This window comes from Dermacentor variabilis, chromosome 2 (assembly GCF_050947875.1).
Source record: "Dermacentor variabilis isolate Ectoservices chromosome 2, ASM5094787v1, whole genome shotgun sequence".
Classification (NCBI taxonomy): Eukaryota; Metazoa; Arthropoda; class Arachnida; order Ixodida; family Ixodidae; genus Dermacentor; species Dermacentor variabilis.
In genome coordinates, this window is record NC_134569.1 from 167,310,561 (window position 1) to 167,329,806 (window position 19,246).

The 19,246-nt window shown below is 45.5% G+C and overlaps 1 protein-coding gene across 1 annotated transcript in view; it reads right to left on the reverse strand.

The window, feature by feature from the left end:
• Positions 1–3,416: 3,416 nt before the first annotated feature.
• LOC142571059 (uncharacterized) overlaps positions 3,417–19,246 on the reverse strand; it is a 73,187-nt gene continuing 57,357 nt past the window's right edge. The window contains exons 7-8 of the mRNA XM_075679355.1: positions 7,556–7,676; positions 3,417–4,764 (exon numbers count right to left, since the gene is read on the reverse strand). Coding sequence (XP_075535470.1) covers positions 4,410–4,764; positions 7,556–7,676 — 476 coding nt within the window. The 3' untranslated portion in view covers positions 3,417–4,409. The remainder of the gene's footprint in view (positions 4,765–7,555; positions 7,677–19,246) is intronic.

The following is a 19,246-nucleotide window of genomic DNA, read 5'->3' on the forward strand; positions in this document are numbered from 1 at the left end:
TTGAAACGCAGCAATAGGTGTGAGCTCAGTTTTATAGATTTTGTTGTGTGACGGCACCCTTCGAGTTCTTGGTTAGCAGTTATCTGGATACCACAGCTTCATTACACCAGCCTCCTGCAGGGGGGCGGAAGCTAGAGAATGAACTCGGGATGAACATTACACATTACAGAAGGAGCAGCAATGAACTCCCGGTTTCTCGGCTGGCTAGTAACAAAGACAGTGATCAAGGAGGACGGCAATACTGCATTGGTACAAAGTTCTGAAGGCTTCCTACAGTTTCTATGGCTGGGCAGCGCAACCCGGACGAAGGACGAGAGGAAGTACACAATGTGAGCGGAGACTAACAACTGGTTTATTATTTCAAATTTCAAGCAACGGATCATAATATACAGAAAATGTAGAAAATGTAAAGACGTGTAAAGTGACGTTTACAAGGGTATTAGCCTGTCTTGCCATTCAAAAAATCAGTTTCTTTATCGTGCAGAGTGATAAACGTCTGGCTGACGCATGCGCTTGAGTTCAAATGCATGAAGTAGGCTTCTACAATCTCGCGGTTAATTTGATACATATTTTATACAATATTTCCGTTTGTTCAAACATGGGTTTGAATGAGTCAACTCTACAATGCGCGGCCAGATTAGAACCTCTTTCATTCCTGATCGCACCTTGGTGCTCCCTAAGGCGGATGTTAAGGCAGCGTCCCGCCTGCCCAAAGTACATTTTGCCGCACGAAAGTGGAATGACGTGGTTGCGCTGCCCACCCGTAGGAACATGTTCAATCACCAACTCGCCCTGCTTGTCGTATTAATTACTACAGTTTGAAACATATTAAATAAAAAGGCGCGAAACACGAACCAACATATATTTACACAACGTGGGTTTGCGCCTCTACACTGTGTTTCACCTAACTTGAGCCAAACTTTAAAAAATATACGAATGCTACGTAGCTGCAGAGAACCGAGGTAATGTTGTTTGCTGTCGCTTGGAGATACTCGGATTATTCTTTGCCTTCCACCTAATTAGATACTTAGTCTGAGTTAATCAACTTCTTAATTTTTATAATTTGATTGGAAGTGTCGATAAGAAAACTCTAGGGCGACTTGAAAAACTCCTGATAAATGTTTCTGTTGTCAATACGCGCTACATAATTGTTTTCTTCCGAGCGCGAAACAAGCCCACAAATACGCGCATAAGTGCCTGAAGGTGCCATTCGCGTTTGAGTAGAATTTTTTTCAGGAATAGCTTTTCCATCGTCGTAATTTTCGGGAGAGATCTGCGTTGCGTAAGTAGGCGCTTTTCGACTAGTGGAGTTTACGCGCAAAGGCGTTGTTTCGTTATACAACAATGAAATCATGTGCGCCTTGCTGCGGTTAACCGTTTGTTCAGCAACTCGATTGAAAAAATGGCGTCATGCCTGTATAGTACCGCTTATGGCATGTTGCGTGCCTTACCCTCCTATTTGTGACCCACATTTACGACGCCTCATCACACTTTGCTCTACCTTCTGTTCTTATCGACTCATCCGAGCTCGCAGCACTGCCTTGTGCCACCTTCTGCGTCTGGACTCTTGACCGCTGCTGAAGAAAGCAAAACGGGTTTTCAACGAACTACCGGCGTTCCCGCGCATTCGTGACAATCCTTGTAGACAAAGCCACTTGAAATATCATTGCCGCAAGGTGTGCAGAGCAATTCGGTTCCGTGACAGAGAAGGGGGCACAATACTTGTTTCTGTTCCTGGCGGCCGCGTTTATCAAAATGACGCTGAAATAATGCAGTGTCAGAGAAAACAGGACAAGTTTATCGCAGATCTCCGTCATTGTGCTAGTTCCATTAGCAATGAGTAAAAAATGGCTGTGGCTTAGCTAAGGTTAAGCCCAGAATGCGAAGCATACTAGCCTTTATTTTAGTTGTTGAACCACTGTTTAGCCTGGTGAACTGCTGTTGCTTGGCTATATTTGGTTTGGCTAGACGAAGAAACAACTCATGCGTTACTCTGCTTCGCCTTCAAGAGTGGAACGTGACAGCGTTCCCGTCGACCCGCCAAGGGGTGTAAGACAATGGGCTACGGCGCAGCGACTACGCACCCCGCATTGGACGCGGTGAGCGTCGAGCAACGCAGCGTTCGGCGCGGCAACTAAATGTGCGCCTGGGCAAGCGGCGCACGCCTGAGCCTTAGAAACAGCTCGTTTCTAAGGCAACACCGCATTCACTAGAGGCGCTTTTGTACCGCTTTGAAGCATCGTACTCGTGGCTCAGTGGTAGCGTCTCCGTCTCACACTCCGGAGACCCTGGTTCGATTCCCACCCAGCCCATCTTGCAAGAGTTGAGCCAAATCCACCTAGAAACAAGCGCAGCTGCTTATATACCGCAGCGACGCCGCGAGCGACGGCGCGAGTTGGAGCCCCGTTTCTCCTCTGTCATGACGTCACGTTGTCACGTGGTCAGCCTTGAAGGCGACGCCGCGAGCGACGGCGCGAGTTGGAGCCCCGTTTCTCCTCTTTCGTGACGTCACGGTGCCACGTGGTATGGCATGGGGTCAAAGGTCATTGAAGGCGACACCGCCGCGCCTGAGGAGCTCGGTTGAGCATATGCTTCGCATAAAATGAAGGGAGAAAGCTGACACGTGGAGAGCGTTTGTGCGCGCCTGCAATTCTGGTTCACACCTTGTAGATTCTCATGTTACCTTTAGATATGCTGTCGTCGAGCCAGCTATCCCTCTTTTCGGCTGCAATTGCTCGTTTACTTTTAATGGGGCCGAGCGTTTGTTTTATTGATGCTTGTGTGACTTACCTATCAGAGTATTTCGAACTTCTTGCGTTCTCATGAGACAGTTACGGCAATGTATTATCATATCTTGCAGAACACGTAAGAACGTTACTCTGACACAGCCTTCTGTTACTCTACCTTCTTCATTGGGCGGGTAAATGAAGGCAGCTAGAGTAAATGGGGACGTAACAGCGACTTCGCGGCAATTCATGATGAAGAAGAGGCATGAACCAGAATGTCCCTTCAGAATGTCCCATTTCAAACTAGTTGATGTTGCTTCGCTGCTAGCCCAGCCGTGGGCTGGAATATACATTTTCGAGCAATCACGTAGCTAAATCCGCAGTTTTCAGACCTTCTCCAGTTACGATTTATGTTTTGAAAACTGCTTGAAAAATTTTACCACTAGTACTGCCTGTGATTCAGAACTATTCAAAGTCGATATGGTATTTTCCCAATAATAGCTCCTACTTTTGAAGACACAGTTTACAACGGAAATCTTACTTATCCTTCAGCGGATTTTTAGCTTCTTTTATTTTTTAGTGTTTTATTTCTTGCGCCTGTTTATTGTGTTGAGAAATGTACAGTAGCTTTTTTCAAAGAAAAAGCAGCTCTAGTTGCGATGCTGACACAATCAGCAAATAATATTGGGATCCAAAGGACTCAACTTTTCTTTTTATTCATAACCACAAGAAAAATACGCGCAGTGAAGCCAGCTGAAGCGTAAAGGAAATGAAATGTTCTGGTAATCGAAATGTGAAAATGAAAAAAAAGTGGTTCGCACTCTTCTCTTTTTATGGTTTCATTGTTCTTTTCATAAAATTTTGGTACAGCTGTGATTAGATGCTCACATAGAAACCCTATTGTGCGCAAGGAATGCGCAACGGCTTATTAGGATTCAAAGGCGTTGCAACGGTGAGGTCTTGGTAGGTGGGCGTTGTCCTCCGAATCACCACGAAAGGAAACACTTCCAAAAAATCACACATATCTGTTTCTTGTTTTCATATGTGAAAGTATCTCGTGTAAACATACAGCTAAGTATTTCCAAGCTTCGCAGCGAAATACTTACTTTTATGTAACTTACCTAGCTTGTCGGGATTACTTGTGATGTGCTCACCCTAAGAACGCAAGCAGGAAAAAGGATTCGTGGTTAATTTTCCGCGCAACAGAATGATGTTTTCTCGTCAATTCGAACTAAAACCAGATGCTAACACGTCTGTAGGTCATGTGCAAGTCGTACTTTACGAAGTTCCCGACGTATTTAACTTTCGAACAGCAATTTCGTAAAATAAGGCATTGCGCTTGCAGGAATGGCTAGAATAATTTATGCTGCACTTCCGCCCACGTGCATGAGCACGTGACGTATGTCGTTTGTGGTGGTGACGCTTGAGTAACCTCATTTAACGTCAGTTAGGGTTGTGGTATTTGGCTAACGTCCCTAGCAGGTTCGCTGTATATCTACTTTCACAGGGTGGAATGGAGGCGGATTTTTTCAGACAGCCATTGCCTCCTGATATTTTTCGGAGAATACCAATTTTTGTTAGCAATGTTGTAGAAAGGAAGGGCAAAATTTACAAGTTTAGAAACGCTCCTAGCGTATTCTCTGTACAGGGAATTTTCCACGTGTATTTGGCCAAACACCGCTGCTATACTAGGAACTGTCTCGAAAGAAAGCAGATGGAGACGAAAGCAACGAGGGCAGACGCTATTTCCAGGGAAGTAGCTCCTGCTTGCAATTCTTCAGACGGCTTAGGCTTCGGAAAGCCGCTGTCTTTGGTTCCAGTAGCGACCGGCTGGCCAGCCATGTCGTCGTTGTTGTCGTGTAGCGGGCGTTGGTCTCTGCCGTTGGTGTCTGACCGGTTTAGAGCATTTACGCAGCGCATTCGGTCTAAGAAGGCCGCCAACACTTTGGTGGCTCCATACACGTCTGGCTTAAGCTGAGTGTCGTCGACAGAAGAGTAACTCTCTTTTAGGCAGCGAAGCATTCTGGATTTGACATCTCTGAAAAATATTACAATAATAACAAAACACAGTTAATAACCTTTTAAACGTAAGCGGAATCAAAATGTAAGCGCACTTCAGCAGGGGGCACAATGTTTAAGCGTTTCGAATGCTTTTATTCACAAAACCTGAACAAAATTAGCGCCAGCCAGTCGGGTGCTACACAAACAGGCTCAAATATTGTCGATGCCTTAATGTTTTGAATGGAAGGTGAAAGGGAAGGTTGCATCACTTTTGTTTGCAGCAGACCCCTTGTATTGCCTGCATTTCTCTACGAAAGCAAGTTCTGTTTTGCTTTCAAGCGCTTCTAAACATCGCAGTACTTCATAAAGCGAACAATGCCTATACATCTCGCTGGATTGATACCTTCGCCTTCCATTTGGAAGTGGTGATCTCTGCAGATTTTTGCTGCAGTAGACACATCGCACATACTGTTGCGAATATTGTCCGGTATGGTTTTGTCCTAACACAACCACTTCTGGCCTCAAATAGCAAGGCACTGCGGTTTGCGTTATTGCATAGATATTCTTGCTGATTTATTTTTTGCGAAACTTGTAAATCAGCATAGTACTTGTGTCTATCCCTCGTATCCAATTTTCTGCTTCTGTTTCTCTCAACTTCCTTTTGATCACTCCCGGATGTCTATTACACTTTCAATCGCTATGTGCTTGGTTCGTAACCTTCTTGATGGCTTCCTCCATTCCGTGTGTACGCTTTTGAGTTGCTAATATTTTCGAAGTATTCAAAGTGTCAAGCGCAATTTATTGATTTGCAGCAAACTGACATGCGCCGTCTTGTCTGGGCCATTGCACAACCAAACTGCTCGTTCGACAGCATAGCGACACGCATAGCTATTGCGTTCACCCATGTAGTGTGGCGGGCTCCCAGTGCTGTTCGCTGCTGTATGCGAAGCAAGAGGTTCGTGGCAACTCAGGCAATGAGCTAAGCTTCCTTCCTTGTTGGTGGTAGACATAAAAATAGATCTACGAACAAAATTAAATACGCATGCTAAACAGCGGCTAACAAAGACGACGCTCTCCGTTTCATTCCCCCACGTATTTTAGCGACGGTGCATAAAAAAACCTGCCACCACTCATAAAGAAAAGGAAAACCTTTTTTTTGTATTTTTCTGTTCAACACATCAGCTTCGTTGAAGCTTACTTCAAGGGTAACGCATTCTTCCGCACGAATACATGTTTGGTGAACGATAACGCCTGTGTATGCCCTCCACGCGTACAACTTTTCTTCCAGGTTTTGAAGTAAAGGTACTGTTGCTTTACATACAAAGCACATAAAGATTCTTACATGTTTTTATGATCCCCTTCCCCCAATTTACGTTGCTAAAGATACTTTCGGAAAGGGAATTGAAAAGACCTCATTAATTGTTGTGGCACACATTTTACTATAAAGTCTAAAAAAAGGAAAAGAATTTAAGGACATCTTCAGAAGACATTGCAATGATCATGACATTTTTATTATTAATTTGTGCAATAAAAGAGCGAGAAATAAAGCGATTTGACAGGTCATCATAAGCGGGCAGAAGGATTATTTCTTATGGCCTTTAGTTAATGAAAAGTCGCGAGGGCTCAGCAGGCTCCTTGAGAGCTGGATTTCTCACACAAGCAAAAAAAAAAAAAAGAGAGAATTCGTACAACGTCGGTGTACATCACTCAGCAAATTTTCACAGCAACTCACCATAGGCATATTGTTAGGCTAAGTTCTCACGATCTATTCTCTAGTTTTCGCCGCTTCCGTTCAGGGTTCTGCTGAATCGAATGTTCATTTGTTTTCGGTATTTGCCATTGGCATTTAAAACTAGCCATTTCCTTATTTACGGCTTGTAGTGAGGTCCGCTATAGATGGAGTGGGCATAACCGCGTGCTTGCAGGATTGGTCGTGGTATTACGGTGTGCGTACACCAGCGCCTAAAAACACAGTCCTCAATACTTACAAATACCTGGAGCGGAAGAGCAGTGTCAGAACTAAGCAGAGAACATCCGCAACGCTCTTGTGAAAACGTGATACTTAAGGCAATGAACGACAGAAAGTAGCGCACGGAATACATAAACTACTGACAGTCAAATTGCAGATTCTGTTTGTCTTCTATTTTCACGGCGTATGTATGTGCGACCCAACTCTCAAGCTTTCTGTGCACATGCCCGGAGCGAAAATCCAGCCCGAGCCGAGCAACCACGTGGCTCATTAGCAGTGCGCATTAGAATTATTAGCTTCGACGAACAAAATTACTACCGGAGCAACGAACGCATCAAACGTGTGGAATTCTGGTGCAATGCAAGGTTGTTTTAAAGGCTTCAGTAAGAAATTAAAATGGTGAGACCAATTGCCAAGGTTACTTAGCTCAGGTTCGAAGCATGGTTTTAAGCGGAGGTCGCCGCGAAAAAAAAAAGGTTGGCAAAGGCTTCGGTTTAAAAGCAGTGGGATTCTTGAGAATGCCGTCTGGATGAATAACCCATGGTGTAAAAACCAGCGGGAGTGGCTTCATTGAAACGGGAGAGCGCAGTGAAGTTGACTTTACCCTAAACACTGAGCAATGAAGAAGACTATTGTGTTTTAGAGTCCTGAATAGTCACCCGACGGTGATCACCCATCCCCACAACATACATGCGCTTCAAAACTACACCCCAGAGAAGATGGTGGACGCGGCCATCTTTAGCTGTCTTTCACTGCTTTCTCAGTCTTATCAGTGTAGTCTTTCATCCACTGAACTGATAACAACGGCCACGACGATCATTTTTTAGGAAATTTCTCGGCAATAAACGATTTGCGTTACCTGCACTCCCTTTGGAGCCACGTTGTCGCGAAAAGGTGGTCCGTGATGCCCATCACATTGTCTTTTTTCGAGCACTTCACGAAGCGGTTTATGTCCCAGAACTTGTAACTCAGTAGCAAGTCTGCAAAATAAAGGCATGACAAAGACATTTCCTTACTTCAGAAAAACTGTTCTCGTCATCCATTGAGCCGGGTCCACAAGAAAAAGTTACCCACCGTAAGGTTGGCCCTGTAATACATGACCGGGCTCGCGAATAAGAAAACCACATTTTGGCGTATGCGTAGGGTTTGCTCATTTTATATGAACTGCCCTGCAGGAAAAATGGAGGAATCGATGACATTCCGCGCTTCCTTTGTATTTGTACATTGTTTTATAGTGCACGACAGGAGGTCATTATAGTTGGTCTAACACAAGAAGGCAAAGATGCAGGGGAGATGTCACTATTTCGTCGAGGAACATTTTGCGACGCACATTAGTACACATGACACTAGGACACATGACGCGCACTAGTACACCAGAAATCTCAATTGGAATTTTCACTGATCACCAATAAAAGAAAGAATACGTCCAAGTGCACTCTCCCCCGAACCCTGACTTGGTGTCGAACCCCGAGGAAACCGAGTTCGACACCAACTTTCGGATAACTTGGGTAACTGAGTACGTGGCGATTTGTACAATGTCGCCTGATGTGCCACAATGTGCATGCAAGTTGTCTGCGCGTGCCTATAATACATCGCTGGAGGCGCAGTGAGATCTTTCGACATTGGATGCACGAATTTTCTCTACAATTTCGGCCAACCGTGACACTTCCGTGTAGGTGATATTCCCGCTATTAAAACGTGCCCATCGCCTGCCGGCTTAGTTTCACGGCAGCACCGTCGTGATATTGTTCGTGTTGGTTGGTGACCGAAAAAAAGTTTTCCATATTGATGTTCTTCGTATTACAGTGCTGCCGTGTCCACAATTTGTTCAGTGTATATGCTACTACTTTTTCCATTTCGGGCCCACTGTTGAGTTTCTCCAGAAATGCGGAGCTGAATTCAAGGACAATCTCCGAAGATATGGGCTGCAGTCGCTCCAGAATCGGAAGGAAATATTGTGTAAGCTTGCTGCAGTTCAAGAAAAGCAAGACTCATTTATTGCCAAAATCCTAGACATGCAGAACTGGCTTCTTGTTATTGATACTAAAGTAGAAAGCTTAGACGAGTCTTGTAGCAGGCTCGCAACTCTTGAAACAATTGTGCCTAGCCAGTGTTGAAACATCGCCTGACTAAACATGTGGATGACATCGATAATCGTTCACGACGATATAACCTTATCCTTACAGGAATAGTAGAAGATCCAAATGAAAAGGATAAATGCTTGTAAGCAAAGCAATGCTGAAATCTTTAGCGCTACTCTAAAAGCCAATGTAACTTTTGTTTGAAGAATATGGTCCTGATAGAACCCTTGCAGTCATCCTCAGGATGGCAGACTACAGTGATGATATGGAAGTTGTGCAGAATTCTTCAGAACTGAGGAATACGGGTTACACTATAAGTGAGGATTCCTCTAAAAAAAGTACATGGAATAAGAAAAAAGCTATGGTGCTCGGAAAGTGAGGAAAAGAAAGCAGGAGAGAAGGTGAAGTTTATTTTGATAAGTTGGAGGCAAACAGCATGCTGCGCAGTCGGCATGAAACGCGCGTGGAAAGGCGCAAGCTGGGAAGTTGTTCAGGAAGAAGTGACAATTGACGTGGGTCAGGTTAACATGTTGGCTTCAATATAATCAAAGTAAATGCGCGAAATCTACTAAACAAAACACACGCAACGGAAGGTCTAGTTATTGATCGTGAACCCATTCTTTCTGTATTTACGGAAACTTGGATGCATAAAAATATTCCTGGTAACCAAATCGCGCCACCTGCTTACACGTAGGTTAGGCGGAATCGAGATGGAAGAGGCGGAGGCGTGGCTCTTCTGGTCAAGCGAAAGATCTTTTTTTCACTTTAGAAGTGCTAGGTGGTATTGAGGCTGTGTGGATTAGAACAAAATTGAATAATCGCACTGTGTTCATTGAGGGGGGCGGTATATACAGGGCTCCGAGCTCTCCTGTAGAACATATCTTGCAACTAAGGCAATTGATGGAAACGCACATGAAGGAGCAAGACAGCATACATTTAGTAGGTGATTTTAATGTCTGGGCTATTCATTGGTACTCATCGGTGCTCGGAGACACAGTACTTCTTCTAAGTTGTTTTGGACTTAATGTTTTATGACAATATAACTCAGTTGTTGCACATTTGTGTGTGTGCAACAAGATGATCTCTACTTGGTCTCCTTTTTGTTCTCCAGTGCTTTCACAACGAATATGAATGATTGCCTTGTGGAATTAGCTTTATCCGATCACAATAAGGGTATTTTGTCCTCGAACTTGTCATCGTACCCCTTGCACGAGAAACCAAGGATCGTTTTTTTATTCAGCATTGATTTAGACACAGTGAAGGTCTTGGATGGCAAGGCTAAAGGCAGTACATTGTCTGCCTGACTAAGGCCCTGTCACCCATACATTGCTCAACAGTGCGGTTGCATATAACATACAGATAGTATACACACATATCAATAGCGTGGATTAGACATACATAGCATATTTAAGCTTCCCGGCTACTGATGATGTTTGTGTTTTAGAATACCTTCGAAGGTGGTTTTATAATTTCCTATCTATATATCAATCAAATAGTGACACTAACGATCTGTGGGACTTTTTCCAAAATTACGATGCATTGTATTATGCGATATATCCCTAAGGGTTTCAAAAAGTAAAAAAAAATATTCTGCATTACAAGAAAAATAACCATGTCACATGGAGTATTAAAATGAAAAGAAAACCTTGTTCTAGAGATGCATGTGCACAAACAACACATCACTTCATAACATAACGCTAAACTTAACTCGTCTTCTCAAGCAATGCAAGGAGAGATTCTGCAGTGTAACACAAAAAACTTGCTTCATCAAGCACCTAGTCAATTCTGGACACATGTAAATCCTACAAGGAAACAACACAAAACTGATGATGAAAGAATTACCCAGGAATGTACGAAAAAGTTCAATTGCATTCTTTCCTCCGTTTTCACAAAAGATGATTCTACATTTGTGTCTGTTAATGATGATGATGATGATGAAAACCTTTATTAATCCCTGTTTAAAGGGAAGGGCGCAACAGAATAGAGGGTTGGGGGAGGAACTACTTGAAGTAGACCTCCACTGTTCTCTCAGCCCACTCCAGGATGGCCTCCTGAAGGTCGGGCCTCGAGATGCGCAAGGCAACCTCCCACTGCTCCTCACTAGGTATTAATTTCTTGAGCGTTAATGAAAATTCTGGTCACGCGTCTGACGTTCTCATCAACGAGCAAGGCGTCCTAAAGCTTCTTCTGCTCATTAACAATAGGAAATGCCCTGGCCGCGACAGGATCCGAACGACTTCCTATATTGTGTTCAGTGGGTCGCCAAATATCCTACCATGATCTTTCAGTCTTCCATTATCCGGGGAACATTTTCCATAGCCTATAAACAAGCTAAAATAATTCTATTTTACAGAGGCGGGACGTAGGTAACTACAGGCTCATTTGTCTTGCAATCAACTGCTCTAACTGCTTGAGCATATAGTTTGTAATTATCTGTCAAATTCTCTGGAAACATACAATTTATTATCCCCAGTGAAACATGGTCTTCATAAGGGGTTGCCTAGAATAAGGCAGCTTGTACAGACAGTTCGCTATCTTTCGCAAACAATAAGCAGCCGAGGACAGATTGATCCAATTTTTTTTAAAATTCGCCAAATTATTCTAAACTTCAGTTAAAAATGAATGAAATATTTAGAAATGCAAATATTACCAAGTTGCTTACATTCTGCCTCCGCTATCGGGAGCAGCAGTATGTCGAAATAAATAAGATTAGATACAGGTTCAAACCGGTTTCATCTGGAGCCCCTCAAGGCAGTGTTTTCAGGCCTGTTTTATTTGGTATCTTTATTAATGATTTGCCTTTCGTCCATCCCGCTAAGATTGTTTGCAGACCTCTGCGTCATCTATAATAGGTTCTAATCTGCGTGTGACCAGTTAGAGCTCAACAACTATATATTTTTGTAACTCGTACATTCGTGTAATGAATGACAAATGTCACTCAACCCAGTAAAACAGTATGTATGACTCTAAGAAAGAAGAAGGCGTCCCTCACGCATAAACATAGCATTGGTCCACACGAACTGCAAGAGAACATTATATATATATATATATATATATATATATATATATATATATATATATATATATATATATATATATATATACTTAATAATATTTAGCTCAGACTTGAGGAGCAACACGCACAATAACGAAATATGTAAACGGTCAAGTACAATTCTGTGGGGCCTCTGGCAAAGATTGTATAGCGAATCTCCTGAAGTGATAACCATGGCGTATAACAGAATAATACTGCCTAATATGGAATATGCAATGATTGTGTGGGACCCACAAACTGCTACTAACCTCCATATATTGGACAGAGTTGAATGACTGGCTTCCATATTTATATTTAATAAACATTAACGCGTGCAACGTGTTACTGAACTATGCAGTCCTGCAAACCTTTCAGCTTTAGAACTAAGGACAAAGTTTGACTGATCAAATGTGATTATCCACAACCTCGTTAACATTAATTTACGAATTATGTCTAATTTAACGAGGTCAACGCTTCAGATACAGGCACAGTTTTTACACATAGCCGCCGGTTACGCGGAATGATACATCCATAATAAAAAGGTAAAACAGAGAGACGCCAACCAAAAATTAAAAAGGTTTTTAAAAACTGCAAGACGTTTAGGCTTCCGTACGGAAGCCTTGTTCACAAAAAAGTGGCTCGACGAGGCGACCTTGTGTCCGTTTCAGTCTTTATTATTTCGGACCAGTATTTTCAGGGGTCTTATTATTTGTCTATGTCGAAGTTCTTTTTCTGTTGCTGTGGGACGGTTGGCTAGCATATACGTTTTATGGTGTGCGTTTTTGTCCTTAAAAGTTTAGGGCTCAGGGGAACCCGTCTAGCGAAAAGACAATGTTATTGCAATAAAACATACAAAGCCTTAATAATGTAAAATATGGAAATGGGAGTCCAGCGCCTTGAAAGGGGTCCAAGCGCTACACGAGATACTCAAATGTCAGCCGGTAAAAAAGAAACAGCTATCCCACTGAACTTACCACTACGGTATCCTTCTTGATTGCTCTTTTCTTTCTCTTCTTTCACTTGCGCCGTTCCTCGTTACCCCCGTTACACTCGTCACCCGCTGTCCCCTCCAGTTCACACAGGAGTAAGAGACGAGTTCAGCTCAGGTTTAACGAGGGACGTAAAGTTTCATCCGGCTTACATGAGCACGCAAAGCGCGTTTGCGACGGTTGTCATCAAGTTCGGGAATCGCAGCTGAACAGAACATCACAGGACCCAGAGCTTCCACAACATGAAAAGGGCAAGAAAGCCGGGGTAACAATTTTTCGCAGTGCTAAGGCAAACGCAGTGCCCTTCAAACCAAGACTAAATTGCCCGGTTGGAAAGATTGAGCATGGCTTTGCTGAGAAAACGTCTTAAACTTAGCTTGGTGTAGCAGTATTGATAACCGCGCTCGGAGGCGAGCCCGGTGCAGGGTCTCGCTGGAGTCCACTTTCCCGGGGCGTTCTCGCAGAGACTTGTCGAAGCCAATAGCGTGTTTTTGCGGTAATTTGGCGTCCTCCCGTAGAGCTAAAACGGCGTGGCTGAAACGGCCTGGCGCGAGTCACTTCCTGTTGGGACGTGTTTAGAGTGAAAACCGCAGTGACAACGTAGTGATCCCAGCCGTCGTTTGTGGGACGGATGCATAGGCAGAAATGATGTCTTTTGTGGCGCGGTGGCTGCGCTCGAGCTGAGGGGACGCTGCAGCGGGTTGTAGTCTGTGTTTGGACAAGAAAGTTTTGAAAGCATGCGACATAAACAATGCGCCACTGTTGGAAATAAGCAACTTTGGGTTGCAATGCCGGAATATGAGGCACTCTTTAATTAGGTTCTTGACGTGAGCGGATGCACAATCAGGGACGAGTCAAGTAGTCTATGGACACAATCATAAATTTGTTGTCATGCTTGCTGTGGGGAATCGGGCCCATGGGATCAATGAGTGAGTGAATGAATAAAGTTTTATTGGGTCCAGTAAAGCGCGATAGAACGCGCCTCCGGCTAATCCCACGACGGGACTGACAGATCTAGCCTGCCAGCCCGATCGCGGGTGCGCTGGCCGGCCAGTATTCGGTCCTCAAAGACGGGACATCGCGGGAGCGCCTCCCACTCTTCCTAGGTGAACTTCCGGCTCAGCTACCCGCACTCCCAGAACACATCAGACAAAGTAGCAACCTCACCACAGGCCACGCAAGAACAATTCGGGTAAATCTAGGAATATATGCTGTTAAGGGACGCCGGATTTGGGTAGGAATTCATTTGCAAGAGTCCGAGCGTAACCGCCTGCGACCTGCTTAGCTTGGAGTCAGGCGGCGGGAAAACCCTTCTCTCTAAGAAAAAGAATTTAGTAAGTTCATTGTGCGTGATAGGAGCGTCTCTGTGTCCAGGGAGAGAGTCGCCCGATCCGGGGGAAGCGGGGTCGGTAAAGCCACGCGCACCCTCGTGGGCAGACTCGTTGAGGTTCAGAGGAACCCACTCAATGGCGCGACATGGACAGGGAACCAAAGGATGGAGTGTATGGAGGTGTCGCCGTGTTTGGCCCCTTTCAGAATCCCGGCCTTTCTGGAATGCCCTGACGGCCACTTTTGAATCGCTATGCGCCCTTTCTCTCCGACCATGTGATCAATGCCGACGATATTGAACTGTTTTTTAGAAGGGGCTAATGGTTGTAAGGACGCAGGCTGTGGGTTTGTGACAACCTTAGGAGCTTGACAAATGGTGCAGGATGGCACGTAATGTTATACATCGGCGCGTATGCTATCCTTAACGCGAACCAGAGTCTTCTGCTGACCTAGGTGGCCAGCAGAGGGGCCATCTTGACAGACGAAAAGCATGGATGGTAGCGGGCCACAGGCACCACGCTTTTTGGTAAGACTCACTTCCTGTACTTCGATGATAAATGAAGCCATCTCGAACTGTATAAACTGATGAAAGTCTTTCGAGGCGGTGCTTAGGTGTACTGGTATTACGAATACGGGGCCGGTGGATGTCGAAGGTTTCGTTATCCTTCGTTTGTGCAGCTCGCAGGTCTGGTACTGCAAATGTCACCACCGAGTAGTTCGTAAAGAGAGGATTGAGTGACAGGTAGTGGGCGTCTTGGTGACAAGAAACACTCCGATGAACGAACGTGAAGCTTAGTCTTGAAGGTTGAGGGCTCACCGGGCAAGTTTGCCATTTAGATTATTTTTAGGGGTCAGCGCACTGCAATGTTGTCAGTAACAATGGTAAAATGCTTGCTTCAAACATAAGGCTGAAACTACTCAAAGGCACAGGTTACCGCGAGGCATTCAATTGTGATGAGTGATACCAACTCTCTGGTTCACTGTGGCGGCGACTGGCATAGGCAACATGCTTCTCGTTCCCTTCGGAGTCGGACTGTAGAAGGCCAACATCCAAGACCAAGACCGCTCGCGTCAGTGTAGATGATGCAGGGACGCCTTCTTGATAGTGTGTGAGTGTCGGTGGCGTCGTCAGGGTCACGTTAATTTTCTGGAAGGCCTATTTCTTGTTAGGACCCAAGCACCACTCCTGATTTTTCTTCAGAAGTTCATTGAGGGGAGCAGCGCGAGCGGCGAAGCCAGGGATGAAACGGCGGAACTAGGAAGCGAAGTCCCAGAAAACTTTTAACTTGTTGGGCCGTTGCAGGAGGCGGAATTCTAGCTAAAGCTTGTAGCTTCGAAAGGTGAGGTTTGATGCCATAGGCGCGCGCAACATAACCCAAGTAGGAAACTTCTGGTTAGCTGATGGAGCACTTTGAATGCTTTATGCGGAGCCCACCATACCTAGAGCGCACACAACGAGCACCAAACGCCGTTGGTGGCTGGAAGTCGCGGAAGCGTGAAAGATGATGTCATCCAAATATACGAACGCCATCGACCACTTCAAATGTCCAAGGACCGGATTGATTAGTCGTTGGAACATTGTAGCTGTATTAGAGAGCCCAAAAGTAAGGCGTGTAAAATGGTGCAGGTGGTCCGGTGGGATAAAAGCCGTCTTTGTTTTTCTCGGCTTCGTTTTCGTTAAGCCTGACCTGGTGTAGGTCTGGTGTAGTGCAATATTTCGCCCCGCGAAGGCGATCTAAGGCGTCATTGAGGTGTGGAATAAGCTATACAGCCGGTTTGGTAAGGCTTATCAGGCGGCAATAAAATACGTAAAATCAAGTAGTGCCGTCCTACTTTCTCAGTAGAACTAGTGGGGCCGACCAAGAAGGGAACGAGCATGATATGGTGCCATGCTGCAGCATTTTTTCCAGTTGAATTATAATTTCAGAGCATTCAGAAGCAGAAACACGACGTGGGCTGTGTCGAATGGGTGCGTGGGAGCCAGTGTCGATTTTGGGATGTACAAGAGTTGTGCAGCGAAGTTCTCGCGGTGATAACGCCAAGCGCCTTCGAGATTTCGCCGCCTATGCTTGAATATCGGACATCTCGGATGACGTTAGGTTTGGGCATAAATGGAACACATTCTATTCGATGGAGGCATCACCACTCCCTGAAGCAGTACAGTATTGCACATTTACGAGGACGGAGCAGGGCTTAAGCGTTGCGCCGGACATTAACGCAGTTCCAGAGTGTAAGCGCAGCGAGCTATCTGTTAGGCTGAACACCAGTACAGCAAATTCAGAAGAAGAGGAGCTCAGTAAAATGCGTCGGACAGTAACTTCCTTGTTTCTTTGTTTTATTACGGTGTCCTCACTTTATTCGCACTGTTTAGCCTCAGTTATAAATATGAACCAACTAGCCCTCACCAAGATCTTACTAAATTCATCGCCCGGTAGCGAGAAGATAGTGCGGTCAACAAAAACATCCACATCTATGCAAGCGTCCATGTCACGACAAACGGGTACCCATGCAGCAGAAAAGGGTGTAGTTACCGTGGATGTTGGTAGCACCGGAAAAACATGCGGTAGTGGGAGAATATGTTAATTTTTGTGGGCTTTCGGTAGAAGCATGGTCGTTAGCCCATATATCCATATTGAGACAGTGCCTACTCTTGTACTAAAGTAAGATAAATTCTCACGCAACGACGAAGTGCCATTGCTCAGGAAAGAGCAAGCTCTTGCGGCCGCGTGGCTGGCCAATTTAAATACACAGGGTGTCCCACATAACTTGAGCCAAGAATTGAAAAATAAGAGGAGCATCTGAAGCGAATTCAACCAAACGCGTACTATTCTGAATAACCCATAGTAACTCAGGCAATTTTTTTGTTTACCCCATAACTGAATAATTAATTACGTTTAATTACCAAACTATTTCATTATTCGCTGAGGACCTCAAGTACGATACCCATATTTGCAGAGCACCTTCAGTAACCACCATTCGAGCTGTTTGCTCTACGATACGTCTCAAGTACTCCTTTTTTCCGGGTTGCAAAGAAGGCCCGCGATATATGAAAGAAAGCCACGTGACGGAGCGTTTGCACAGTGGTATTGTGTTGCGCTCAAGCATGCGTTCGGCGAACAAGATCGGCTGCATCGTGACTGGCGAAGAAGAAGTGGCAGGTCGTTCTTTTTCTTATTAGCAGCGCTCGGCCAGCAGTATGCATTTTCGCCGTCATCCGCCGCCGGTATGCGTTGGAGTGGCTGGCTTGGCCTTCGGACGCTTCTTGGCAAAGGCGCGGGGGCGGAGCACTGCAGTGGAGTGTTCCACTGTATGAGCCTCTAAGGCAAGAGCTAAGGCAGCGTGAAGTGCAGACGGGCGCACGAGGCGGACGAAACGTTGAACGATGAGGTCAGTGATGGCGTCGATGAATGCGTTGGTAGCAATGAAATCGGCGGTGTAGTTAGGACAACCAGCCAGGGCCTTCCATGACAGTCGCTCGACATGTGCATCGAGCTATTGCAAGCTGCAGTGGCCCTATTGCACATGCTGTAATTCTGTAAGGTATAAGCGCTGAAGATGGGCATCACCACAGCGGAACTCAAATGCAAAGGTGAGACTTCCATAACTGGAACGGTCGGATGCCTACAGCAACAGGAGAAATTCGGTGGCAGCAGAACGAAGCTGAGCCACGAGGATTTGAGCTCTGTGGCCAGGTGACCAGGAGTGGAGAGCAGCGACAGACTCCAATTGCATACGCAAAGCAGACCGTGACGTGGTACCGTAAAAGGTAGTTGGATTGGACTTTGTACATGTAAGTGTCCCTTACACTGCTGCATCACGGAGTTGGAAAAACGAGATTAAGGTGCTGAGACAGGTGGAGCTTGATCAGTGGAAGTAGGTGACACGATGCTTGAAACACGGTCGTGAGGTCGGCGATGCGACGCTCCGCGGAAGACATACGCTGGACTAAACAGCTCTCAACGAAGATCAGTCGCAGGGCAAGGTGTGCGTCAAAAGAGTCCAGGAGAGCCACACCGCGCAGGCCGATGGCGAGTGGAATTCGAATCGGCAGGGGCAATGTTTGAAGGTATCGTACGAGAATCTAAAGCACGAGATTGCGGCGACGGTTGCGTGGTGGAGGGGTGTCGCTCGCAGAAAGGGCGCAGTCCAGTTTAGTTTCCGATGACGGTACCAGCATAGATTGCCCCTTCGATGCGAGCGAAAGCGTCGTTCTGAAGTACGCCATGTTACGGGCTAACATGACCGCTGCCACAAAAATGTAACGAGAGTCCGGTGCTTTGAGCGGGTTGCAAGCGGTACACGACACCATTGAAATCTCAGCTGTTCCGAAATCCAGCAATTTCCCTGACCCACTAGTATTGTAACCTGCTTGTTCTTTTCTTTTTTCCCTTGTGGCGTTATTGGTTACCCTTACAATATCAATGCTCTTTCAGCGCTCCTACGTACATGTCCGTTGTTCCTGATGGGCGCAGTGTACGAGTTTCGAAATGGCACGAATACATTTAATTTTGATTTGGTGATTGTGTGTTTTTTCTATGCATGATTCACCACTTGTGAGGCCACCCCACAAGCTGGCATCATGCGCATTGCGATCGAGCGAGATAACTTTATTTGGAATGCGGTGGTTTGGAGGCCCGGGCCTGGGGCCGCCTAGATGGTCACTGGGAGCTGCGGCACCCGTGCGGCCTCCACTGCTCGCTGGACGGACCTCCACGGCTGGACCACCACGCGCGTAGATTTTCCGGGGAGACTGCCATTTTTATCTTGATATATTTTACATCCCCACAATATGTGTGAACCCCAGCTCTAGCAGACTTGCATTACTTGCATATGTCGCCCTCGTATATATCAGGGTAGAAAGTTTTTAGTTGAACTGGACTGGTATAAGTTTCTGTTTGTAATCGCCTTCAAGTAATGAACTCAACTCTGTTCAGTTTAGTGCCAGGCGGTGGTAAGAGTTGCCTCCGAGTTTAATACAATTTGGTGATATTGCTAAATCTTATTAATCTGTCTTGCTCTCTGCTGATGTCCTCCTCGGCGTTATCCTGGCCGATAGAAGTCACTCTTTGCTCAGCTCGGCGAGTAAGAGCTGGAGCTTCGCGGTGTGCTTCCTCGTT